The following is a 25016-nucleotide window of genomic DNA, read 5'->3' on the forward strand; positions in this document are numbered from 1 at the left end:
CCAAGGCATCATAAAGTGGTATTAACACTTCACATGATCTTGATTCTATCCCTCTGTTGATGCAGCCTAGAACTGTGTTGGCTTTTGGCAACTCTTGGCTTGTTTGTTTTGTGAGTGTGCCCCACAACAGGCGCTGCATCTTTCTTTTGAGCGCCTAGTGCAGCTGGGAAAGTGGAGCAGGTTCACATGGCCAATTTTGTGGAAACCTCATAAAGGAGGAAAGTCTAAAATGGGGAACAACGCTGCCACCCAGTGGTGTTTCCATTGCATAGCACCCGCTTTAGGATTTTTTTACAGAGAATGAGGTGCAGGACTATGATATGTAATGATATATGTCTGGTTGACTAAAATTAGTCAACCAGGTCATGGTTGTCCCCTAAGATGCTTTTTTTAGGAGGCAACTGGATTGTCTTGTTTTTCTTTTGAAGACCTTTTCGCTTCTCCTCCAAGAAGCTTCTTCAGCTCTGGCTTCCGTTCCCCACCATCCAGTCGGAGCGGAAGAAGCTTCTTGGAGGAGAAGGGAAACGTCTTCAAAAGAAAAACAAGGAAGTCCCAGGTTGCCTCCTGAAAAAAGCACCTTTGGGATAACGGAGAATATTTGTAGAACAGGGTTAAAATGAGGAGTTCCTTAGCTTGACTATTATTATTATTTTTTTTGCTAAACGTTTCATTACGCAAACTACGGTAGAAAACATTATCAGAGCTCCCTTCTAGCACTGATGATATACCCACTTTCAGTAACGAAACATCTAAATCAGTGTTTCTCAACCTTGGCAACTTGAAGTCCTGTGGACTTCAAGTTGCCAAGGTTGAGAAACACTGATCTAAATAATATTGAATAAAACATTAAATAAAGTGTTGGAAAAAGCGTCCTTCTGGGTTCGGTTCCAAGTGGGGAAAAAGACCCCGGAAACACGGAGGCTGCTTGGAAAGATGGTTTTAATGGTGGACAGGACCACATGGCAGGCAGGCAGGCAGCGAGAGAGAAGGAGGGAGAGAGAGAGAGAGGGAGGGAGAAAGAAAGAAAGAAAGAGAGAGAGAGAGAAGGGGAGAGGGAGAAAGAAAGAAATAGAGGGAGAAAGAAAAAGAGAGAGGGAGAAAGAAAGAGAGGGGGGAAAGAAAGAGAGAGGGAGAAAGAAAGAAAGAAAGAAAGAAAGAAAGAAAGAAAGAAAGAAAGAAAGAAAGAAAGAAAGAAAGAAGTCTCATTCTGGGTTCAGTTCCAAGTGGGGAAAAAGACCCTGGAAACACGGAGGCTGCTTGGAAAGATGGTTTAATGGTGGACAGGACCACATGGCAGGCAGGCAGGAAGAGAGAGAGGGGGGGGGAGGGAAAAAGAAAGAAAGAGAGGGAGAAAGAAAAAGAGAGATGGAGAAAGAAAGAGGGGGGAAAGAAAGAGAGAGGGAGAAAGAAAGAAAGAAAGAAAGAAAGAGAAAGAAAGAAAGAGAAAGAAAGAAAGAAAGAAAGAAAGAAAGAAAGAAAGAAAGAAAGAAAGAAAGAAAGAAAGAAAGTCTCATTCTGGGTTCGGTTCCAAGTGGGGAAAAAGACCCCGGAAACACGGAGGCTGCTTGGAAAGATGGTTTAATGGTGGACAGGACCACATGGCAGGCAGGCAGGCAGAGAGAGAGGGGGGGGGGAGGGAGAAAGAAAGAAAGAGAGGGAGAAAGAAAAAGAGAGATGGAGAAAGAAAGAGGGGGGAAAGAAAGAGAGAGGGAGAAAGAAAGAAAGAAAGAGAAAGAAAGAAAGAGAAAGAAAGAAAGAAAGAAAGAAAGAAAGAAAGAAAGAAAGAAAGAAAGAAAGAAAGAAAGAAAGAAAGAAAGAAAGAAAGTCTCATTCTGGGTTCGGTTCCAAGTGGGGAAAAAGACCCTGGAAACACGGAGGCTGCTTGGAAAGATGGTTTTAATGGTGGACAGGACCACATGGCAGGCAGGCAGGCAGAGAGAGAGGGGGGGGAGGGGGGGAGAAAGAAAGAAAGAGAGAGAAGGGGAGAGGGAGAAAGAAAGAAATAGAGGGAGAAAGAAAAAGAGAGAGAGAAAGAAAGAAAAAGAAAGAAAGAAAGGGACAAAGAAAGAGAGTGGGGAGAAAGAAAGAAAGAAAGAAAGAAAGAAAGAAAGAAAGAAAGAAAGAAAGAAAGAAAGAAAGAAAGAAAGAAAGAAAGTCTCATTCTGGGTTCAGTTCCAAGTGGGGAAAAAGGCACTGGAAACACGGAGGCTGCTTAGAAAGACGGTTTTAATGGTGGACAGGACCACATGGCTTGAACTCCTGAACAGAAAAGGGGGATCCCATCCTTCCAGATGTTGGGTGAAGAAGAAAAAGAGAGCGAGATGCTGAAGGATCCTGGTTTTATACCCTCTCTGGGCTTTGATCTTGAGCTTGCATTCTGATTGGTTGTCAGACTCCCATGGGGCAACTCTCTAGGCTGTGCTCTGAGTCCAAGTTTGGTTGAGGGTTGCTTCTTCCCAAGTGCCCTGTGGGGAGACGGGTAAAGGGCTAAGACTATCATGCCTTAATCCCATCACCCTGGAGATGAAGGGGGGAGATCTTTGTTATGTAGAATAGACTGTCAAAGGTGGGGGGCTAGTAAGAGTGAATCTGCTTCCTTCCCAAAAAGATGTTTCTCCGTTCTTCCTATGTTTTAGTCTCCAATCCCCTAATCCTCTTTGTTGCTCTTCTCTGCACTCTTTCTAGAGTCTCCGCATCTTTTCTACATCGTGGCGACCAAAACTGGATGCAGTATTCCAAGTGTGGCCTTTCCAAGGCCTTATAAATCACTTACCACGGTTCATATAGTGACCGTACGAAGTTACGGTGGCAGAGCAAAAAGTGATTTATGAACATTTTTCACACTTACGACCCTTTGCAGAATTCCCACGGGCACGTGATTTACCCTCGGGTGCTTGGCAGTTGACTCACATTTTACGACGGTCGCAGGGTCACGGGATCTCCTTTTGCGGCCTTCTGACAAGCAGAGTCCTTGGGGAAGCCAGGGGGCACTTAAACAACCGTGCGGCTCATTTCGACACGCGCAGGGATTCGGTTAAAAAAAACCGCAGCAAGAAAAGTTGTGAAAGAGGGCAAAACTCACCTGACGAAAGTCTCCCTTAGCAACATCAGTTTTGGGCTTCATTGTGGTCGTATGTTGAGGGTGTGATTGTCCATCCCTATTCCTCCCCTCTCTTTTCACCTGGGTTGTGGCCCACCAGCAGAGCCGGCAGGAGATTCGGACAGTGGGGAGGTTGGGGAGGAAGATGGGCCAGTCCTGGAGTCTGGGGAAGGCTCTGATGAGGGCTCTGTGTTGGAGGCAGAGAGGGGGCCAGGGCCGCCTGACAGTTATCAGCTGCCTTCAGAGTCAGACATCAGTGAGGCAGAAGAACAGCTGGAGCCTGTTCCCAGTGCGCACATGTGCAGAGTTGCCAGGCGAAGGGAAGAGCTAAAGAACAGGGGTTGACTTGGGAGGAAGGCCACAGGTGGATGGTGAATGGCCCCTCCCAGAGGGAATAAAAGAGGAGCGAAAGGGGAGTGGAGTTTGCAGGAGACAATTAGTTCGCTTCATTGGTTCGTGACTCTCCGAGGCTCCTTACCAAGTTCTGCAGATCTCAGCCTGGCAGCTCTCCAAGCCAGATAAGGTCTGTGACCGTAAATCCTCCCTGGAAAGACTTTGCTGGAGGTGATTGAGCAGAATTCACAGCCAATGAATATTTTTTGTGGGGACCAGGAGTTGGCTTCCTCGGTCAGAGCAGCCTGCCCCTCCTCCCTGCCCCTCACCCGCCTTCGCTTTCTCCTTGCTTTGCTCCAGGCTGGTGGAAGAATTCATGCTGCTGGCCAACATGGCCGTGGCCCATCGGATTTACCGCTCCTTCCCCACCCAGGCTCTCCTGCGCCGGCATCCCCCCCCTCAGAGCAAGATGCTCCACGACCTCATGGCCTTCTGCAACCAGATGGGCCTGGAGATCGACTGCAGCAGTGCCGGGGCCTTGCACGTGAGTAAACGGCAGGAGCCGGGGGAGGGGGGAGGGATGGGGGAATGTGGGGAGGGGGAACTCAAAAGGGGCTCCTGCTGCATTCAGCCACGGTTTGGAGGAGCGTGGAAGACTTTTTTCATGGAAAACGACTCTGAAAGGAAAGGAGAGGAAAGGAAAGGAACGGAAAGCAAAGGAGGAGAGGAAGGGAAGGGAAGGAAAGGAAAGGAAAGGAAAAGGAAAGGAGGAGAGGAAGGAAAGGAAAGGAAAGGAGAGGAGAGGAAGGAAAGGAAAGGAGAGGAAAGGAGGAGAGGAAGGAAAGGAAAGGAGAGGAAGGAAAGGAAAGGAAAGGAGGAAAGAGGAAGGAAAGGAAAAGAAAAGGAAAGGAGGAGAGGAAGGAAAGGAGAGGAGAGGAAGGAAAGGAAAGGAAAGGAAAGGAGGAAAGAGGAAAGAAAGGAAAAGGAAAGGAAAGGAGGAGAGGAAGGAAAGGAAAGAAGGAGAGGATAGGAAAGGGAGGAAGGAAGGAAAGTAAAGGGAGGAAAGGAAAGGAAGGGAAGGAAGAAAGGAAGGAAAGGAGTGGGTTAGTAAGGGAGAGACCCTAGAGGGAGGTGGGAAGAGAGAGGTTTGTGGGAGGTGGGGTCCTTGGTGCTCTCTAAGCTTGGTGGTTTTCTTGCAGATGTTTCGTTACCAAACTAGGTAACATCATCAGTGCTAAGAGGGAGTGGCTTTGTGGATGGAGGAGGAGGTGGAGGAGGAGGTGGTGGTGGTGGTGGTGGTGGTGGTGGTGGTGGTGGTGGTGGAGGAGGAGGAGGAGGAGGAGGAGGAGGAGGACAGTGGGGTCCTTGGTGCTCTCTGAGCATGGATGTTTCCTTACAGATGTTTCATTATCCAACTCGATAACATCACCTGTGGTACGGCTTACACTAAGGCCGGACCAGAACTCACCGTCTCCTGGTGATTGGCCCAAAGTCCCCCAGCCAGCATTCATGTCGAAGACAGGACTAGAACTCACCCTCTCCTGGTTTCTAGACCACTCCACCTGCAAAGGGTCAGAGAGTTTGTTGCAGAAAATCAAATCCAGAAAGCGCCCACAGATAACTGATTCAGCAGGATTCATTCACTTCTGTTTACATACACAACAACACACAAATAAATGTACAATACCCACAGCAGATTCTTCCAACGGGGTAGAGAGGAGAGGCTGGTTTCCAGTTTCAATTCAGAGAGCAGGCAGACTTGACTAGTTCTCTTGCACAGACTCAGAGCTACACAGGTAAGCCACGCCCAGGCTCCTAGCCACCTGGGATTGGCTCTCAGTCTCCCAATCGTTCCCATTGGCTGACCCAGTTGCCGTGTCCATACATTGGCTGACCTGGTTACCACATCCTGTTCCAGCCACTCCCCAAAGGGCTGACCTGTTACCATGTCCTATTCCCGTTCATGAATATTCTGACGCAAGCCACCTTTGATCCGCTCCTAACATCCGTGTCTGTTTCTCTCTCTTTCGCTTCCAGAAAAGCCTGAACGAAACCTTTGGGAATGACCAATACAGCGAGGCGAGGAAGGAGGTGCTGACCAACATGTTCTCTCGTCCCATGCAGGTAGGAAGAGGAGGTTTCTGGTTTATGTTAAGCTATTCCATTAATATACCGTATTTTTCGGAGTATAAGACGCAACAAGATTTTGAAGAGGCAAATTTTTTAAAAAAGTTTTTGCACTCTGCAGACCTCCCAAAAAGAGCCTCTTCCCCCCCCCCAAAAAAAAAAATTGCATGCCTAGCCTTTAGGAGGCTTATAGAGTGCTCCTGGGGGCTGGTGAGGGGCACAAAACAGCCCATTCTTCACTCATTTCTGCCCTCCCCAGCCCCTCAGGAGCACAGGTTCAGCAGGATTCATTAACTTCTCTTTAAGTATAACATAACACATGAAGTAAATATACAATACCAAAAGCAGGTTTTTCCAATGAGGTAAAAAATAGAAGCAAACCACAGGCAGAGGAGAGAACAGTTTCAGTTTCAGTTCAGAGCAGCAGACTAGTTTAGAGCTCAGCACAGACTCAGAGCTGCAGAGCTAAGCCACGCCCAGGCTCCTTGCTGTCTCCTTGTGGCTCACACAGCAAATACTATTTCAGTTTCCAAACAGCCCTCATTGACTGACCTATTACCATGTCAGAAGAGCCAAGGTGGCGCAGTGGTTAGGGTGCAGTACTGCAGGCCACTGTTATCTGCAGTTCAGCGGTTCAAATCTCACCGGCTCAAGGTTGACTCAGCCTTCCATCCTTCTGAGGTGGGTGAAATGTGGACCCAGACTGTGGGGGCAATATGCTGACTCTGTAAACCGCTTAGAGAGGGCTGAAAGCCCTATGAAGCGGTCTATAAGTCTAACTGCTATTGCTATTGCTATTGCTATGTCTATTCCAGTCTATGAACATTCATACTCTGACAGGCTTCAACTCCCAGAATTCCCCATTCACAGGCCTTAAAGTTGCCAAGGTTGAATCCCCCTGTTACAAAGCCTTTCCTGGACTGGCACCCAGATCTCCACGTTCCCTGAGATGGAGAGAGACCTCCGAGTATCTCTTCCCCACCTACTCCTCCTCTTCCTAAGACTTTGCAGCTTCTTTCACCGTCAGCCATGCCAGAAAGGCCTCTCCGTCTTCCTTCCCAGCCCCGTTGCTGGTGGCTTCTGATCCATCCATCCCTCCTCTTTGCAGATGGCGGTCTATTTCTGCACTGGCATGCTGAAGGACGAAGCCCTCTTCCGCCACTATGCCCTCAACGTGCCTCTCTACACCCATTTCACGTCGCCCATCCGCCGGTTTCCGGACATCATGGTGCACCGGCTACTTTCGGCTTCGCTGGGTGAGTTTTTTCAGGATATGATGGGCTAGCTGCCTCTAGGGGTCTCCAACCGTGGCAACTTTAAGATCTATGGGGAATTCTGGTAGTTGAAGTCCACAAGTCTTAAAGTTGCCAAGGTCGGACTCCCCTTCATTAGAGCAGTGTTTCTCAACCTTGGCAACTTGAAGATGTCCGGACTTCAACTCCCAGAATTCCCCAGCCAGCATTCGCTGGCTGGGGAATTCTGGGAGTTGAAGTCCGGACATCTTCAAGTTGCCAAGGTTGAGAAACACTGCATTAGAGTGTCTTTCCTCATCTTAATGCCCTTCATTCATTCACTCACGAGAGAGACAGAGAGAGAGAGAGAGAGATGCCTAACGTGAGACTAGAACTCCCAGTCTCCTGGTGATTGGCCCAAAGTCACCCACCTGGCTGTCATGCCTAAGGTGAGACTAGAACTCCCAGTCTCCTGGTGATTGATCCAAAGTCACCCACCTGGCTGTCATATCCAAAGGTGGGACTAGAACTCCCGGTCTCCTGGTGATTGATCCAAAGTCACCCATCTGGCTCTCATGCCTAAGGTGAGACTAGAACTCCCAGTCTCCTGGTGATGATCCAAAGTCACCCACCTGGCTGTCATATCCAAAGGTGGGACTAGAACTCCCGGTCTCCTGGTGATTGATCCAAAGTCACCCATCTGGCTCTCATGCCTAAGGTGAGACTAGAACTCCCAGTCTCCTGGTGATTGGCCCAAAGTCACCCCCCTGGCTGTCATGCCTAAGGTGAGACTAGAACTCCCAGTCTCCTGGTGATTGATCCAAAGTCACCCACCTGGCTGTCATGCCTAAGGTGAGACTAGAACTCCCAGTCTCCTGGTGATTGCCCAAAGTCACCCACCTGGCTGTCATGCCTAAAGTGAGACTAGAACTCCCAGTCTCCTGGTGATTGGCCCAAAGTCACCCCCCTGGCTGTCATGCCTAAGGTGAGACTAGAACTCCCAGTCTCCTGGTGATTGGTCCTAAGTCACCCACCTGGCTGTCATATTCAAAGGTGAGACTAGAACTCCCAGTCTCCCGGTGATTGGTGCAAAGACACCCACCTGGCTCTCATGCCTAAGGTGAGACTAGAACTCCCAGTCTCCTGGTGATTGCTCCAAAGTCACCCCCCTGGCTGTCATATCCAAAGGTGAGACTAGAACTCCCAGTCTCCTGGTGATTGGTCCAAAGTCACCCCCCTGGCTGTCATGCCTAAGGTGAGACTAGAACTCCCAGTCTCCTGGTGATTGGCCCAAAGTCTCCTAACTGGGTGGGATTCTGATGAAATTTGCCGAATTGGGATTCCATAGCAATGTGCTAAGATGTCTGCTTTATTAAATTGGAACTTTAAGGATCGTTTTGCCTTGGACTCTGATTTAATTCTACATGATACTTGGAACGCTGACAATAGGTGTGGGAAGAGATTTTCTCACAGTACCTACCACCCCAAGAAAATGGCGGGGGCGGGCGGGCAGGTGTCTCCGCCAGGCTACTAACAACCTGAGGGTGTCTCTTTTCAAGGGCTGGGTCCTGCCCCACAGATGGAGGAGGCCGCGATACAGAAGCAAGCGGAGCATTGCAACAACCGCAAGATGGCTTCCAAGCGAGTGCAAGAACTCAGTGTCGACCTCTTCTTTGCCGTCTTTGTCAAGGTCCGGGGTTTGAGGCCCGTTTGGGATCCTGGAGGGGAGGGACAGGCACGGGGGGAGGGGGGACCTCTGAAAATCGGCCAGGTGTTGTGTTTGCAGAGTCCCCGTCTGCTGGAAGAAACATCGCCTTTCTTTCTTCTTTCATCGGTCTGCAGCCGGTCCTCGGCTTACGACCGCAAATGAGCCCAACATTTCCGTTCATGAAACGAAACATTGTTAAGACAAGTTGTGCCCATTTTACGAACTTTCTCGCCGCCGCTGTTAAGCGAATCACTGCAGTTGCTAAGTGAGTAACATAGTTGAGTGAATTCCCATGGGTTTTGCTTGTTGGAATGTCGCAAAAAAGGAATCACGTGACCTCGGGACCAGTGGTGGCATTCAGCCGTTCGAAGTTACGACGGCTCTGAAAATCGTGACTTTAGGACCCATTTTTCACACTTGCGACCGACGCAGCGTCCCCACGGCCACCTGATCAAAACTCAGACGCTCGGCAACCGACTCATATTTATGACGATGTCCCGGGGTCACGCGATCCCCTTTGGCGACTTCCCTGACAAGCAAAGTCCACGGGGGAAACCCGATTCACTTAACAACCGCGCTCCTAACTTCGCAACGGCACTGATTCCCTGAATCGCGGCGGCAAGAAAAGTCAACAAAAGGGGGGCACTTAATCCCCGTTTCGCTCGGCAACATACATTTTGGGTGGTTTAGGAGGCTTGGGTGGGAGCCGGGTTCGAGTCTCCCGGGTGGACACGAAGGGGCTCACCCCTCCCTCTTTCTGTGTGTCGTGTCTCGCAGGAGTGTGGGCCGCTGGAGTCGGAGGCCATGGTGATGGGCGTCCTGAGCGAGGCTTTCGACGTCCTCGTGCTGCGGTTTGGAGTCCAGAAGCGCATTTATTGCAACGTGAGTCCGTGCGATTCCCTGGCTGGCAGGACGGGGTTTCTGACCCAGCCTCCCCCCCCCCCCAAACACAACAAACCCTCTATAATGAATCAACGATCCCCTTAATTTGGAGCACCGGCAAAACGTTTCTCTCTCTTAGGCTAAGTCCGTACGGGAGATGAATAGTTACCTGCCACATCTATTCATCTCTGCCCCCTGACTTTTATCCACAGAGTTAGGGTGGGGCTTCGCTAGCAGCAGCCTGTGGCTCTTCTGTCCCAAGGACCGGCCCATAGATTTCCACTGCTCTCCTCTCCTCTGCCTTCTGCGAATCCGCATGACAGGCATTGGACCGAGCTGGTCCTCCTCTTCCTCATCAGCCCCCTACAGACTTGGGGGCTGTAGACTCTCCGTCCGAGGGCTGACGGACGGCCCAGGCTCACCCCCTTCTCTCTTTCTCTCTCTGCCAGCTCCATTCCTTCTTCCCCCTCGGAGCTCCCAGGTTGCCCTGATGCTGACCGACTCCCACCGCTCCTCCTCCTGCAGCTGTGGCAAGAGAGGGCGTAAAAATGGGGCAAAACTCACTCAGCAGCTGTCTCGCTTAACAGTGGAAATCTTGGGGCTCAATTGCGGTGATAAAGTCAGGGACTCTCTGTATTCAGAGCACGGAAGGCCTCCACTGCTAAGCTGGAATCCATTTCCTGGCTAGAAATCAGGGCTGTTGGAGGGTCGGTGATCTTCGGCTACCTCATTAGCAGATGTCTTAACAATTGAAATGTGCGGCTCAGTTGCAGTCGTAGGTGGAGGAGTACCTCTCCTGCCCTATCGCAGCTCCGCCGCGCAAGACAGTTCAGGAGCCCGTTTGGGGAGGGACGAGGGCTCCCACTGTTGTGGCCCGCGAGCGGCCATTGGAGCTGGCGGCAGATCCGGACAGTGAGGAGGTTGGGGAGGGAAGATGGGCCAGTCCTGGAGTCTGGGGGAGGCTCTGAGGAGGGCTCTGTGTCGGAGGCAGAGAGGGGACCAGGGCCGTCTGACAGTTATCAGCTGCCTTTGGAGTCAGACATCAGTGGGGCAGAAGAACAGCTGGAGCCTGTTCCCAGTGTGCGCATGCGCAGAGTGGCCAGACGAAGAGAAGAGCTAAGGAACAGGGGTTGACGTGGGAGTAAGGCCACAGGTGGATGGTGAATGGCCCCTCCCAGAGGACATAAAAGAGGATCGAAAGGGGAGGTGGAGTTTGCAGGAGACAATTAGTTTGCTTAATTGGTTCGTGACTCTCCGAGGCTCCTTGCCAAGTTCTGCAGAGATCGGCCTGGCAGCCCTCCAAGCCAGATGAGGTCTGTGACCGTAAATCCTCCCTCGAAAGACTTTGCTGGATGTGAATGAGCAGAATTCACAGTCAATGAATAAAAGGGTTTTTTGTCAGGACAAAGAGTTGCTTCAGACTCTCGGGAAGCCTCGGTCAGAACACCCACCTGCCTTGTTCCGTGTGCCGCCCTCCCTCCCACCCTCCCCTTCTCCGATCACTGTTTGGGGACGCCGGGCCGGTACTGGCTGTGCCTCCATCTGCCCCTCGCAGAAGCCAGAACCGTTGTGTCCTCCCGGTGTGGTCATTATAGCAGCGCAGATCCTGCCAAGCAAGCAATTCTGGCCTCCCAATGATCCTGCAGGGAGATGTTGGGTTTCATTTCCGCTGTCACTAACGGGACTCGGCGGTGTCTTGTGGGTTTTCGTCTGCGGCAGGCCGTGTCGGTCCCCAGTGATCCGATTAGCAGCGGCCAGAAAGAGCCAGGATGGGACGCTAGACCGAATTCTTTATTTCCCTTTTTTCTTTGGGAGATATCTATAAATACAGGCAGTCAGATACAGATGGATACAGATTTAACAGCATTGGAAGGGACCTTATAGGTCATCTAGTCCAACCCCCGGCCCTACCTAGCAGGAGTCCCTACACCCATGATGGCAAACCTATGGCACGCATTCCACATGTGGCACGCGGAGCCATATTTGCTGGCACGGCGGTTGTCAGCTCCGGGCTGCATGCGCGCGCCACCCAGCTGATTTTCCGCCCTTCTGGAGAGCCAGGAGAGGCCGTTTCCTCCCCCAAGCTTCAGGGAAACCCCCAGAGGCTGGAGAGGGCACGAAACACCCCCAATGGCCCAACTGGAAGTTTTGGGAACATCCCCCCCCCTCCAAGTCCTGAGTTTGACACCCATGCATTAGAAGTAACTCAAGGCAGAGAACGGACCACATAGGTCAATGGTGGCTAATCGTTTTTGGCTCCTGTGCCAAAGGTGGAGGGGGGGAGCGCAGGGGGGGGTCGTGCGCAGGCGTGCCGCACCCATAATGCTACGCGTGCGACCCCCCCAACCCCGCGCATGTACGTGTGACCAGCAAACCTCCCCCACTTTTGGCATTGTGCGTCTTATACTTCAGAGCGCCTTATATTCCGAAAAATACAGTATTTATTTATTAAATTTATCCGCCGTCCATCTTACCCCCGGGGGTAATTCTGAGCAGCTTACCATATTAAAAAACCATATTTAAAAAAAAATCAAACCATATAAATAAAAGGTTACAAAAATAGAAAATACAGAATGGGGTGGGAAAGGCAGCCTATACGTAGATACGAGTGTCTCTCATTTGTGCGTGGGGGGGGATTACTCACTGCTTGATACCCCTCTGCCTCCTGCCCCTCCCACCCCCTCCCCGTTGACTCCATCTCCCATCCTGCTCCGCCCGCTGACTCCATCTCCCGTTGCCTTGCAGGCTCTGCCGTTGGTGGGGTTCCAGTTCCAAAAAGTGGGGAAAAAGCCACAGTTGTCGCTGGTGTGGGAACCGCAGAGCGCGGAGCAGGACGCCCCGCGGCAGGTAATGTTGGCCCCTCCCTCTCTCCCTCCCTCCCTCCCCACCTTCGCCCTCCTTCCCACCTGGTTCGTCCTGAGTGAGGCCCTGGTGCCATTCGGTCAAGGACCACTGGCCGAGTTTCTGATGGCGCAATCTCAGTGGCTCAGAGCAATCTCAGAGTGCTTTAGATTTTTAGATTTTTTAGATTTTATTAACATTTGTAGGCCGCCCTTTTCCCTGAGGGGACTCAGGGCGGCTCACATAAAATCAGGGAGGGGGAACACAAACAATGACATAGACACATATAATAAAAGTAATAAGCAACATACATTCATCATTCGGGAGGGGCGGCTATCCTTGTCCCCAGGCCTGACGGGCTAGCCAGTTCTTAAGGGCTGTGCGGAAGGCCTGGACGGTGGAGAGGGTACGAATCTCCACGGGGAGCTCGTTCCAAAGGGTCGGGGCTACTAACTTTGCCGACCCCTGGAATAGTGCAATATGAATGCAATATCAGGGCTTTTTTCATTCAGTTGTACAGAATGCAAAAGATGCGTTTGGGTGTTTTATCTTCTAAATCGTTATAACGTGCACTGAAATTTGCATTTAATTTCATTGCACACGCCGCCATGACAATCAGGTGAAGTAAACTTACCGACTGCCCCACCAGCTGATTTCCTTGGCAACCGAAACACATTAACCCGAGGGTGAAGTGGCTGTAAAAATGACAAATGCTGATAGTGGCCTGGAAGAGGATCAGAAATAATTAACCATGTGTTTCTATAAAAAGCCGGACTTTGCCTGCAATACTGATTCCGAGAAGGCTGGTAGGGAACAGAGGGCTTTAGCGATGCCAGGAAAAAATGACAGCTACGTTTGCTCCTGACTGAGAAATGTTTACGCCTTGCAATACAGGCGTCCCTTGCCTTACAACCGCAATCACCGCCCCAAATCTATGTTGTTAAGCGAGGCATTTGTTCAGGGAGTTTTGCCCCATTTGGGGAAGGTTTTTTTTACCACCGTTGTGAAGTGAACCACAACTGCAGCTGTTAAGTTACCGTGTTTCCCCGAAAACAAGACAGGGTCCTATTTTCTTTTGACCGAGGTGGCGCAGTGGTTAAATGCAGCACTGCAGGCTACTTCAGCTGACTGCAGTTCAGCAGTTCGGCTGTTCAAATCTCACCGGCTCAGGGTTGACTCAGCCTTCCATCCTTCCGAGGTGGATAAAATGAGCACCCGGATTGTTGTTGGGGGCGATATGCTGACTCTGTAAACTGCTTAGAGAGGGCTGAAAGCCTTATGAAGCGGTATATAAGTCTAACTGCTATTGCTATTGACCCCCGAAATAAGCTCTTGGCCTCATTTGCGGGGAGGTCTTATTATTTTTGAGGTGCAGGAGGCCCCTTAACTCGGTCCGCGGCTCAGCTGATCCAGAGAGAGCCAGAAGTTCTGTCTCTGTTTCTGGCACGTCTTGCTAGCCCTTGGATCGCCCGCTAAGAGAAGGGACACGGGAACCAGGGTTTGCGGGAGTGACCTCCACGAGGCCCCTCCGCATGGATGGCAGTTGCCCGTGGGGCATATCCTCCTCCTTCCTCCCAGGAAATAGCAGGGGACCTGCTGCACATAGAATAAGGTCTTAAGATACAGAAGGATCTTGACAAACTTGAAAATTAGGCACTATCTAATAAAATGAAATTCAATGCTGAAAAGAGTCAGGTTCTACATTTAGGCAAGAAAAACGAAATGCACAGGGACAGAATAGGTGGTACCTTGCTCAATAGTAGTAACCGTGAAAGGGATCTTGTAGTGGACAACCATTTAAATAGGAGCCAGCCGTGGGCAGCAGCTGCCAAAAAAGCCAACACAGTTCTAGGCTACATAAACAGAGGGATAGAATTAAGATCACGTGAAGTGTTGATACCACTTTATAAGGCCTTGGAAAGGCCACACTTGGAATCCTGCATTCAGTTTTGGTCGCCACGATGTAGAAAAGATGTGGAGACTCTGGAAAGAGTGCAGAGAAGAGCAACAAAGAGGATTAGGGGACTGGAGGCTACAACATATGAGGAACGGTTGCAGGAACTGGGAAGGTCTAGTTGAATGAAAAGAAGGACTAGGGGAGACATGATAGCAGTCTTCCAATATCTCAGGGGTTGCCACAGAGAAGAGGGAGTCAAACTATTATTTCCTGACAGAACAATTAATCAGTGGAACAGCTTGCCACAAGAAGTTTTGAATGCTCCAACACTGGAAGTCTTTAAGAAGATGTTGGATAGCCATTTGTCTGAAGTGGTGTAGGGTTTCCTGTCTAGGCCAGGGGGTGGATTAGAAGACCTCCAAGGTCCTTTCCAACTCTGTTATTCTATTTGGAGTTCTATTATATTTGAATAGAATAGAATAGAGCTGGAAGGAACATTGGAGGTCTTCTAGTCCAGCCCCCTGCTCAAGCTGGAGACCCTATCTCAGGCAAGTGTGCTTCTTCCAGGCTCTTGGAATGGGGAAGCCTCTAAGACCCCCAAGCCCCACCCCCTGAAAGAAGGGGTTCAAGCTAATACAATCCTTGGTTGTGTAAACAGAGGCTAAAACATTTGAAGAACGGTTGCAGGAACTGGGTATGTCTAGTTTAATGAAAAGAAGGACCAGGGGAGACATGATAGCAGTCTTCCAATATCTCAGGAGTTGCCACAAAGAAGAGGGAGCCAAACTATTCTCCAAGGCACCTGAGGGCAGAACAAGAAGCAATGGGTGGAAACTAATCCAGGAGAGAAGCCACTTAGAACTGAGGAGAAATTTCCTGACAGTGAGAACAATTAACCAGTGGAACAGAAGTTGCCTCCAGAAGTTGTGAATGCCCCAACACTGGAAGTCTTTAAGAAGAGGTTGGATAGCCATTTGTCTGTAGTGGTGCAGGGCCGTCATGGTGAACCTATGTCCTGTGTGCTGGAAGTGACATGCAGAGCCATCTCTCCAGGCATGCCAGCCATCGCCCGTTGTTTTTTTAAGGGCGGGGGGGTTCTGGCGCACTGGCCAGCTGATCTTCGAACACACATGTGCACCACAAACCGGAAGATCCGGTTTCCGGCATATGCGTGGTCCCTCTTCAGCACTCGGTGCCGAAAAGGTTTGCCAACATTGGTATAGGTTCTCCTGCTTCAACAGGGGGTTGGACTAGATGACCTCCAAGGTCTCTTCCAGTTCTATTCTGATTGGTTGATTGATTGATAGGTGGATGGACTTTGCTTGTCAGAAGGTCAGAAAAGGGGATCACACGACCCCAGGACACTGCAACCGTCATAACTATGAGTCAGTTGCCAAGCGTTTGAATTTTGATCACCTGTCCAGGGAGATTCTCCATCCGTTGTAAAGTGTGAGAAACAGTCGTAATCAGTGCAGTTGTAACTTTGGTCATTAAACAAACTGTTATAAGTCAAAGACTATGATTAGGGGACTGGAGACTAAAACATATGAAGAATGGTTGCAGGAACTGGGCCTGGCTAGTCTAGGGAAGAGAAGGACCAGGGGAGACAGGAGAGCGTCTTCCAGTATTTGAGGGCTGCCCCAGAGAGGAGGGGGGAAAGCTATTTTATAAAGCACAAGAAAGAAAATAAGGAAAGTGGAAGGCAGGGAGGGAGGAAAGGAAGGAAGGAAAAAAAGGAAAAATAATTAAAAAGAGAGAGACATGGCTAGTCTAGTGAAGAGAAGGACCAGGGGAGACAGGAGAGCATCTTCCAGTATTTGAGGGGCTCCCCCAGAGAGGAGGGGGAAAAGCTATTTTACAAAGCACAAGAAAGAGAAAGAAAGAAAGGAAAGAAAGAAAGAAAGAAAGAAAGAGGGAGGGAGGAAAGGAAGGAAGGAAAAATAATTAAAAAGAGAGAGAGATGGCTGTTCTAGTGAAGAGAAGGACCAGGGGAGACAGGATATCATTTCCCAACATTTGAGGGGCTGCCACAGAGAGGAAGGGGTCAAGCTATTTTACAAAGCACAAGAAAGAAGAGAGAGAGAAAGAAAGAAAGAAAGAAAGAAAGAAAGAAAGAAAGAAAGAAGAAAGAAAGAAAGAAAGAAAGAAAGAAGAAGAAAAGGAAGGAAGAAGGAAGGAAGGAAGTGGAAGGCAGGGAGGGGAGGGAAGGAAGGAAAAATAATAAAAAAAGAAAAGAGAGAGACATGGCTAGTCGAGTGAAAAGAAGGACCAGGGGAGACAGGAGAGCATCTTCCAATATTTGAGGGTCTGCCACAGAGGGGAGGGAGTCAAACTATTTTCCAAAGCACAAGAAAGAGGGAAAGAAAGAAAGAAAGAAAGAAAGAAAGAGAAAGAAAGAAAGAAAAGAAAGAAAGAAAGAAAGAAAGAAAGAAAGAAAGAAAGAAAGAAAGAAAGAGGAAGGCTGGGAGGGAGGGATGGAAGGAAGAAAAGGAAGACGGAAAGAAGGAAGAAATAATGAAAAAAGAAAGAAGAGAGACATGGCTAGCCTAGGGAAGAGAAGGACCAGGGGAGACAGGAGAGCATCTTCCAATATTTGAGGGCTGCCACAGAGAGGAGGGAGATCAAGCTATTCTCCAAAGCACCCGAAGAAGGCCAGATAAGGAATAATAGGTGGCAATTGAACAAGAAGAGATTCAACCTAGAAATAAGGAAGCTGACAGGGAGAGCAATCAACCCATGGAAGAGAAGTTGCCTTCGGAAGTTTTGGGAGCTTCATCCCTGAAGGTTTTTCAGAAGAGACTGGACTGCCACCGATCACAAATGGTGCAGGGTCTCCTGCTTGGGCAGAGGGTTGGACTAGATGACCTACAAGGTCCCTTCCAACTCTGTTAATCTGTACCTGACTACCTGTAGCAACGATAGATGTGACTCTTGGCGGCAATAAATCCTGAGATTTGACAAGCATCCCCTCCCAGAGATCCAACTAAACTTTTGCTTGGCTTTCTCTCTCCCGCTCAAGGTCATCTCCATATTCGCCTTGGTGGACGTCGTCCTGAGAGCTGAAAATGGAGCCACGAAGTACAGCGCGGTGCTGAAGAGGCCCGGCAGCCAAGAATGACCAGGCCCGACTTCCGATCACCAATCCTGTCTTATTTGCCCCCCCAAAAAAACCCCACTAATATCGACAGATATCCCGAACTCGGCTCCCGGGGAAAAGAACCGAGATTTTTAATTTCAATTTTAATTTTGACAAATGTTGTTTCTTGGGTTTACGGGTTTTTTGTTTTGAACGAGAGGGGAGGGCCGAGGCAAGATGGCCGCCGCAGCCCTGCAAGCTTCAAGGCCCACATTAAAAAAAAAAAAAAAACGGATAGAGCTTCCCTTGCAGACTTTAGCCGCCATCTTGACTTATTTGACCTTCTCGGGGTGGTTACCCTTGGTTTTTATTCAAGCTGGTTGGCGAGACTCATCTGCTTCCAGCGGGAAGGCATCAATTCTTTGGAAGTATGAACCAGCCATCTTCTTAGATGAATTTGGGGAGGAGGGTGTATTGAGCGGAGCACCTCCCTTCTTGTATCTGGCCTGCGCGGGGCGCTCCACCTTGGTGTAAAATCACCTCTTACTCAGCCTTGGAGGCTCACGGTTTCCCCGTCTGTGGCTCTCTTCCGTAGCTCCCACATCCGTCGGATAAACGGGACGGGAGAGAAAGTTATGACGTCTGTAATGGAGTTGTGCTGTTCTTTTTCAATTTCCACTCCTCCGTCTCTCGCAAAGCTGCAACTTAAATCGGCTTTGATTGTGTGTTTGTGTTTTAACAACCTCTTTATTAGGCCACATGAGTTTGGAGAGAGTGAGCAGCAATCTTTGCTCTTCCCCCAGAAATCCTGATAAAGAATAAAACTGGAAAACTACGATGAAATAAATTCCCGGAAATCCTTCTAAACTCAGCTTTCGTTGTGTTTTCTTTTACGACAAAAATCTACCTTGGACTCTCTTTTCGGGGCCACTGCCTTTGCTTAATGACCGCCATAAAAGTCAAAATTGGGTGCGGTCTTATGGTGAGCCACTTAATTTCCAGGCAAGACTTACAAGCCTAACGCCGGGCTCAATTACGGTCGTAAATTGAGGCCTTCCAGCATGGCCGTGTGAAGCATCTCCTTTAGCAAACCCCAATGAAGTAGAGGGATTCCTCACAACGATTTGTTTAGTGACCGTTCAAAGCTGCAGTGGCACTGTAAGTAGACCTTAAGGACTGTTATTCACACTTACGACCATTGCAGCATCCCTGCGAATCACATATCATATTTTTCGGAGTATAAGACGCACCTTTTTCCCCTCAAAAAAGAGGCTGAAAATCTGGGTGAGTCTTATACACCGAATACAGCATTTTTTTGCCACCTGAAACACCGCCTCCTTCACCAAAATGACAATGCATAGCCTTTAGGAGGCTTGTAGAGTGCTCCTGGGGGCTGGGGAGGGCAGAAATTAGCAAAAAAACGGGCCTTTTTGCCCCCCCCCCAGCCCCCAGCAGCACTCTATAAGCTTCCTAAAGGCTAACCATGCCCTTTTTGTGACAAAAAATGGGCCCGTTTTGCAAAAAATGGGCTGTTTTTTGCTCATCCCTCCCCCCCCCCCGGAGCATTCTACAAACCTCCTAAGGATATTCATGCCCCTTTTTTGTAAAAAAAACAAGCCTGATTTTGTAAAAAAAAACAGGCCGTTTTTGGAAGGTTTTGCAGAGTGCAAAAACTTTTTTTAAAAAATTTTCCTCTTCAGAACCTTGCTGCGTCTTATACTCCGAAAAATACGATAATCTAACCATTCAAAAGGTTTGGCAACTGACTACGACAGTTGCAGCCTCCCAGGGGTCACGTGACGTGATCCCGTTTTGCGACCTGGCGAGCGAAGTCAATGGAGAAGCCGGGTTCACTTAACCGCCCTGTTTACTGACTGAACAACTGCAACGATTCACTTAACGACTGTGGCAAGAAAGGTCGTAAGGCGTGGGCAAAACCCTCACTTTAGCAATGGTCTTGCTTAGCAATGGAAATTTTGGGCCCCATTGTCGTAAATCGAGGACTACCTGTATACCACCCAGGACAAAGGGGAGTAGCCGTTAAGTGCCACTGGCATGGGAGATGTTGGGAAATTCTGTGGTTCAGTGCCACGAATTTGGTAGGTAACGAAAAGTTTCTATGGCAAAGGATGGGCAGCCATTGGCCCCCTTGACGACCAGTGGACTTCAATTCCCAGAATTCCTGAGCAAGCATGCCACCTCAGAGTCAGCCTGGCTGGCTGAGGAATTCTGGGAGTTGAAGTCCACAGGTCGTAAATGGGCCATTGTTTTTATGGCAGTGATGGATAACCTTTTTGTTGTCGTGTGCCGAAAGTGTGCATGACTGCGCATACGCTGCCCACACCCATAATGCAATGCATGCGTGACATACACACACACACACAGCCCATTTTGGGCCTAGCAGGCCTCCCGGAAGCCTCCTGAGACCAAAAACGGCATGTAGGGTGGGGGACACCGCACACACCCCATACATGCGCAGGTGTCTCCAGCATCCGCCCCACCCCCTGCGCATGCATGGCAGGCGTGAAGCGTGCATGAATGTGTGGTATAGCTGAGCTGAGGCAACAGTTCATGTGCCCCAGAGAGGGCTCTGCGTGCCATCTATGCCATAGATTTGCCATCACGGCTTTATGGGGTATTTGTAGGAAGAGAGTCTTCTAACAAGGGTGGACTGGTACGAGGGCCATGTGGCAGGAGGGGCAGGTAGGTATAGGTGCCAAGTTGGCTCAAAAGGACATCAGGTGATCCTCGGAGGGAAATTAGCACGTATCTCATTCCAGAGGGCAATCGATTGATCGATTATATTATGCTGGCTCAGGAATTCTGGGAGTTGAAGTCCAGAGGTCATCAAGAAGCCGTCAAGACCCAGCCCTGCTCTAGAACTGTTCTGACCAAGAGCACGAAGCCAACTCTTTGTCCCGACAAAAACCCCTTTTATTAATTCTGTGAATTCTGCTCATTCATATCCAACAAAGTCTTTCAAGGGAGGATTTACGGTCACAGACCTTATCTGACTTGGAGAGCTGCCAGGCTGATCTCTGCAGAACTTGGCAAGGAGCCTCAGAGAGTCACGAATCAATTAAGAGAATTAATTGTCTCCTGCAAACTCCACTTCCCTGTCGTTCCTCTTTTATTCCCTCTGGGAGGGGCCATTCACCATCCACCTGTGGCTTACTACCAAGTCAACCCTTGTTCTTTAACTGTTCCCTTCGTCTGGCAACTCTACGCATAAACACACTGGGAACAGGCTCCAGCTGTTCTTCTGCCTCACTGATGTCTGACTCTGAAAGTAACTAATAACTGGCATACGGCCCTGGCCCCCTCTCTGCCTCCGACACAGAGCCCTCCTCAGAGCCTTCCCCAGACTCCAGGACTGGCCCATCTTCCTCCCCAACCTCCTCACTCTCCGAATCTTCTGCCAGCTGTGCTGGCCGCTGGCAGGCCACAACATTTCTAAACTTTTGCCATTTCTAGCTGGGTAGATGTCCTCCGAGATGTCCAGCTCTTTGCAGCTACTCTGTGATATCTTCTAAATAGCAAGATTGGCCCAGGATGCTGACAGATTTCATGGCTAATCAAACGTAGCAAGTCTCCAATCAGAGCTCTTCTCTTGCAGGTGGTCCCGTCCCCTAAAAATCCTAATATTAATATCCAATAAATAGAAATCTTGTTTTCTGTGCAAAGCGATCCTTGCTTCAATTGTGTGTGTGTGTATGAAACAGGATAGCAGTCTTCCAATATCTCAGGGGCTGCCCCAAAGAAGAGGGAGTCAAGCTATTCTCCAAGGCACCTGAGGGTAGAACAAGAAGCAATGGGTGGAAACTCATCAAGGAGAGAAGCAACTTAGAACTGAGGAGAAATTTCCTGACAGTGAGGACAATTAATCAGTGGAACAGCTTGCCACAAGAAGTTTTGAATGCTCCAACACTGGAGGTTTTTAAGAAGATGTTGGATAACCATTCGTCTGAAAGGATAAATGGTCTCCTGCTTCAGCAGGGGCTTGGACTAGATGACCTCCAAGGCCTCTTCCAGCTCTGTCATTCGGTGGTTATCTGCCAGCAATGAATCCAGATCTATGAAGACTTAAGATCCAGCTGCAGGCACAAAGCCTATAATAATGCAGCAACCTTAAATGTTGGCAGCTTTAAACACTCAAAAGAGCCATTTGGATCTATTTTCCCACAGAAAAGAAAACATCCGGAGGCACTAAACATCTGAAATGAAGATAACATGGCATATATCAGCCTATCGAGGGTCGAAAAGCTGAATACATTGCCTGCCAGCCGGTGTGGCACATTGGCGGTTGTGACGTGTATTTTGAGCAACGGGGAGCCGCAGCAGAGCGATGAAAAAGCCACATGCGGCTCCGGAGCCGCAGGTTGCCGCCCCCTGCTCTAATGCAATGTTTCTCAAGCTTGGCAACTTTAAAACGGGTGGAGTTCAACTCCCAGAATTCCCCAGCCAGCTACAGCTGGCTGGGGAATTCTGGGAGTTGAACTCCACCCATTTTAAAGTTGCCAAGCTTGAGAAACACTGCTGTAAAATATAACAGGTGGTATTATTAATTATATCCTCTACGGAGGGTGCCACAAAACCAGCTTTCCTATTAGATCTCATTAAGAATTTTCCAACCTACTGCTTGCCTCTGACTAATGCTTCAGAGAAATCTGCAATATATATATGTGTGTGTGTGTGTGTGTGTGTGTGTGTGTGTGTGTGTGTGTGTGTGTTCTATTTGTGCTGATAAATAAATAAAGGGAAACTAGTATAGATCTATTTCAAGCTATTTAGCTCTCATCAGCTAGCCATACCCTTACTGGGATTCGAACCTGGGCTATATTACATATTAGGCAGACGTCTTAGCCATTAAGCCACAGGCTCTGATCCGTTATCAGCTGAGCCAGGGAGAAAGGTATATATTTAAAGTCACAACCCTGGTATGCCCCAATTATGGGAGGAAGCTAACTGCTTCCATTCTCTGTCAATCGGCTCGTCACAAGAGTGCATCACGACAGAAACCCAATATTTTTACTGTTGCCTTTGTTATATTTGTGTTTATTTATTTATTTATCAGCACAAATAAAACACAAATATAACAAAGGGAAGAGTAAAAAATACTGGGTTTCGGTTGTGATGGACTCTTGTGACGAGCCGATTGACAGAGAATGGAAGCAGTTAGCAGTTATATATATATCTTATTTTCAATACCTTTTCCTTCCCATCGGAAATCCAGGCTTGGCCTGGCTTCGTTTTTTGCAGTTCGGCTGCCTATTTTTTTTTTAATGAAAATTTTTTAAAAAGCCTTTTACAAATATTTACTTCCCTCTCCCCCCCCCCTCTCCCCAACACCCCCCCCAACTTCTCCCCCTCCCCGACTTCCCAGAACCAATACAGGGTATAGATCTTTAACAAAAACATTCTAAAATAAACTAAAAAAAAACCTTAATATCTTTCATTTGAGCTTTCACTCCTCCTTGCTAGGCTAGCTCTAAACAGATTGTATCATTCCTTGTTTTTTCAGTCATAAACTATCTGGAATTTCTTAGCCCCATATTTATTTTGAGTATAGTCAATCCATCTTCTCCACTCCAGTTTATATCTCTCATTTGAGTGATCCTATGCTGATATTTTAGCCATCTCAGCTAGGTTTGTTACTTTCAATGTTCATTATTGAATAGTAGGCAAGTCTTATTTATTTATTATTTATTATTTATTATTTATTATTTATTATTTATTATTTATTATTTATTATTATTTATTATTTATTATTTATTATTTATTATTTATTATTTATTATTATTATTTATTATTTATTATTTATTATTTATTATTTATTATTTATTATTTATTATTTATTATTTATTATTTATTATTTATTAATTATTTATTTATTATTTATTTATTTGTTATTTGTTATTTGTTATTTGTTATTATTTATTTGTTATTAGTTATTAGTTATTAGTTATTTATTTATTATTTATTATTTATTATTTATTATTTATTATTTATTATTTATTATTTATTATTTATTATTCATTATTCATTATTCATTATTCATTATTCATTATTCATTATTTATTATTTATTAGTTATTAGTTATTAGTTATTATTTATTTGTTATTTGTTATTTGTTATTTGTTATTTGTTATTATTTATTTGTTATTATTTATTATTTATTATTTATTATTTATTATTTATTATTTATTATTTATTAGTTATTAGTTATTATTTATTTGTTATTTGTTATTTGTTATTTGTTATTTGTTATTTGTTATTATTTATTTGTTATTATTTATTATTTATTATTTATTATTTATTAGTTATTAGTTATTAGTTATTAGTTATTAGTTATTAGTTATTAGTTATTAGTTATTTGTTATTTGTTATTTTGTTATTTGTTATTATTTATTTGTTATTATTTATTATTTATTTGTTATTTGTTATTTGTTATTTGTTATTTGTTATTTGTTATTTGTTATTTATTTATTATTTAGGCTTATATACCGCTTCATAGGGCTTTCAGCCCTCTCTAAGCGGTTTACAGAGTCAGCATATCGCCCCCACAGTCTGGGTCCTCATTTCACCCACCTCGGAAGGATGGAAGGCTGAGTCAACCTTGAGCCGGTGAGATTAGAACCGCTGAAGTGCAGGTAACAGTCAGCTGAAGTGGCCTGCAGTACTACTGCACCCTAACCACTGCGCCACCTCGGGTCTCTAGAAGTCTTCCTTCTTCGGCTGCCTAATTTAAGGACGCAACTTCAGACCGTATCCTGGGACGCAGGCTGAGCTTGTTTAATTAGTTTGGGTCAGCTGGGAAACCTTAACCAGGATTTTCTCCTGGTGAGGAGCCTGTTTTCATTGACAGAGCACTGGGGCCATCTCAGTCACCCCGACACGAGTGATGTCAAGCTGGCCACACTCTCCCTGGCCATGCCCCCCCCGAGGTCAAACACAACTCCAAGGAGGCCCTCAATGAAACCAAGTTTGACACCTGATCTAGACGCAAGAATTTTTGTCAAGTAACGGTCCGTTCTAAATTGGCACTAGCGTCAACAGATTCAAGGGACTGGACTTGTGGCAACACGATGATTCCAAGCCGATGACATGCTTCACGCCGCCTCATAGCTCTGCTTGCTTTTCTCCTACATCTGGAAAGTTACTGTGTTTTTTCCCCCCATCCCTCGGATTTATCCCTTTGAAAGGTTTAAAAAGTGCCCCCCCCCTGATTAAAGCAGCCAGCCGCTTTAAAAAGTGCCCCCCCCCTGATTAAAGCAGCCAGCCGCTTCTTCTCTATAGAAATGCATATTTTGTGTGTAGGCGCAATTTAACAAAAAACGCCTGCTTCCTTCACAACAGCTGCCTCATTTTTATGCAAATGGACCAGAAATGGATGATTTGCAAACAGACTAACTCAGGGATGCTCAGCTTGAGTGACTTTAGATTTGTGGACTGCAGCTCCCAGAAGGACTCAGTTTCCCGGGCAAGAACATGGTCCATTGCAACCTATTTGCTGTGCCCAGCCAGTGGCCAGCAGAGCTGGCAGAAGATTCAGACTGTGAGGAGGTTGGGGAGGAAGATGGGCCAGTCCTGGAGTCTGGGGAAGGCTCGGAGGAGGGCTCTGTGTTGGAGGCAGAGAGGGGGCCAGAGCCATCCGACAGTTATCAGCTGCCTTCGGAGTCAGACATCAGTGAGGCAGAAGAACAGCTGGAGCCTGTTCCCAGTGTGCGCATGCGCAGAGTGGCCAGACGAAGGGAAGAGCTAAAGAACAGGGAGTAAGGCCACAGGTGGACTGTGAATGGCCCCTCCCAGAGGGAATAAAA

General features: G+C 47.7%; 1 protein-coding gene across 1 annotated transcript in view; it reads left to right on the top strand.

The window, feature by feature from the left end:
- The window catches only part of DIS3L2 (DIS3 like 3'-5' exoribonuclease 2), a 217979-nt gene extending 199916 nt beyond the window's left edge, over positions 1-18063 (top strand). Inside the window, exons 16-22 of the mRNA XM_087725075.1 lie at positions 3794-3977; positions 5471-5557; positions 6669-6816; positions 8352-8482; positions 9278-9382; positions 12128-12229; positions 17140-18063. Of these exons, the coding sequence (XP_087581201.1) occupies positions 3794-3977; positions 5471-5557; positions 6669-6816; positions 8352-8482; positions 9278-9382; positions 12128-12229; positions 17140-17238 (856 nt within the window). The 3' untranslated portion in view covers positions 17239-18063. The remainder of the gene's footprint in view (positions 1-3793; positions 3978-5470; positions 5558-6668; positions 6817-8351; positions 8483-9277; positions 9383-12127; positions 12230-17139) is intronic.
- The last annotated feature ends 6953 nt before the right edge of the window (positions 18064-25016 follow it).

This window comes from Thamnophis sirtalis, unplaced genomic scaffold (assembly GCF_051295495.1).
Source record: "Thamnophis sirtalis isolate CommonGarterSnake01/CBP01778 unplaced genomic scaffold, rThaSir2_p1.2 scaffold_11, whole genome shotgun sequence".
NCBI classification, from domain to species: Eukaryota; Metazoa; Chordata; class Lepidosauria; order Squamata; family Natricidae; genus Thamnophis; species Thamnophis sirtalis.